Below are 1,778 nucleotides of genomic sequence, written 5' to 3' on the forward strand. Positions count from 1 at the left end.
GATTATTTTTTTAAAAAAAAAAAAAAATTGGTGGAAAAGATGGGGTTAAAAAAAAAAAAAAAAAAAAAAAATATGTACAAATTTGTACACAGTCCTGTCACACTTACAGGCTGTGAATCAATACTTCAATAAATAAATAACGCTCAAGTTTCTTACCCATTTTGTAACTGTGGTAGAGGCACCAGGTGGGGGAATAAACAGCAACTTTCTTGTAAACAATATTTTCACCTTTACATCATTTTAGAAAAATATTTGATAGAACTAAGCACCAAATACCTATTAAATACCAATACTTAAATTACTTATAAATTTAAACTATGTAAAAACACTGATTCTTATTTTTTTCCAATATCATTGTTGTGTTATAAGAAGTTCAAGTTTGTACTAGGTAAGTGGGGCACTTCTTATGCCTTCCTACACAGAAAATTGGAACTTTACCTACCTAGGTTATTGTGTGTGTATCACTTAAATTATTATATCAAAATTTTAAAAGGATTTACTTAGATTAAGATAAAGCTCAGTTTTATCGCACTAATTTTTTATTGATTCCCTCTCTTTTAGAGGGAGTCAATTAGTGCCTAATCTTGTATCAAACCAAAGTGATCTCTAGCTATTACTTATTTCAGTTACCTACTGCTGAGAAAACAATTAATGAACAATTAAATTGCCTCAGATCAAGTATAAGTACTTACATACTTCATTTTAGGGGGAAAAATGTACCTAGGTACTCAAATAACCCTATATTAGGCTAAAATATCTATTCTTAAAACACATTACATCTTATGGCCAAGTACCAAATGGTCTAACATGAGATCATTTTATAAAATTAATTTCTATTTATAAGAAGTTCAAGTTTGTACTAGGTAAGTGGGGCACTTCTTATGCCTTCCTACACAGAAAATTGGAACTTTACCTACCTAGGTTAGTGTATGTGTATCACTTAAATTATTATCTCAAAATTTTAAAAGGATTTACTTAGATTAAGATAAAGCTCAGTTTTATCGCACTAATTTTTTTATTGATTCCCTCTCTTTTAGAGGGAGTCAATTAGTGCCTAATCTTGTATCAAACCAAAGTGATCTCTAGCTATTACTTATTTCAGTTACCTACTGCTGAGAAAACAATTAATGAACAATTAAATTGCCTCAGATCAAGTATAAGTACTTACATACTTCATTTTAGGGGGAAAAATGTACCTAGGTACTCAAATAACCCTATATTAGGCTAAAATATCTATTCTTAAAACACATTACATCTTATGGCCAAGTACCAAATGGTCTAACATGAGATCATTTTATAAAATTAATTTCTATATTAGTATTTTATTTTTACCTTGTTGTTTTACACAACTACCTATTGGCTCAATGTTACCCCTATCAATTGACAAACACCTTATCTTTATCTTAAGCCAGGCAAATCAAATCAGTACTGGGTATGTGAAAAAAAGGGCATTGTGTTGAATTGGCAATAAGTAGGTATCTCCTTTCAAGAACTAGTGTGTCTCAATCTGTGTACAAATTGTCTCTAGTGAGTAGGCACATAGGTACTCTAAGAATGAGACTGCTTGAAATACCCTGTATACTGAAAATATTCTAGGTCAAGTCAGTAAACAGGTAGGTAAGTACTTACAGTAGGTGCCTACTTGAAAAAAAAAGCTTCATGATAGAAAAATTGGTTGGGTATGTACAATTGCTTGTTTCCTTTTTTCCCCTCCAAACAAATTACTTGAGCTTTTTATAATTTTGACCCACCTACAACATGTTAGTAGCACTGTCAAA

At 30.8% G+C, this 1,778-nt stretch overlaps 1 protein-coding gene across 1 annotated transcript in view; it reads right to left on the minus strand.

Moving 5' to 3' along the window:
• LOC103520206 (transmembrane protein 165-like) overlaps positions 1 to 611 on the minus strand; it is a 27,837-nt gene extending 27,226 nt beyond the window's left edge. The window contains exons 1-2 of the mRNA XM_026831422.1: positions 443 to 611; positions 157 to 276 (exon numbers count right to left, since the gene is read on the minus strand). Of these exons, the coding sequence (XP_026687223.1) occupies positions 157 to 160 (4 nt within the window). The 5' untranslated portion in view covers positions 161 to 276; positions 443 to 611. The remainder of the gene's footprint in view (positions 1 to 156; positions 277 to 442) is intronic.
• Between the last annotated feature and the right edge of the window lie 1,167 nt (positions 612 to 1,778).

This window comes from Diaphorina citri, unplaced genomic scaffold (genome assembly GCF_000475195.1).
Source record: "Diaphorina citri unplaced genomic scaffold, Diaci psyllid genome assembly version 1.1 scaffold3323, whole genome shotgun sequence".
Taxonomy (NCBI): Eukaryota; Metazoa; Arthropoda; class Insecta; order Hemiptera; family Psyllidae; genus Diaphorina; species Diaphorina citri.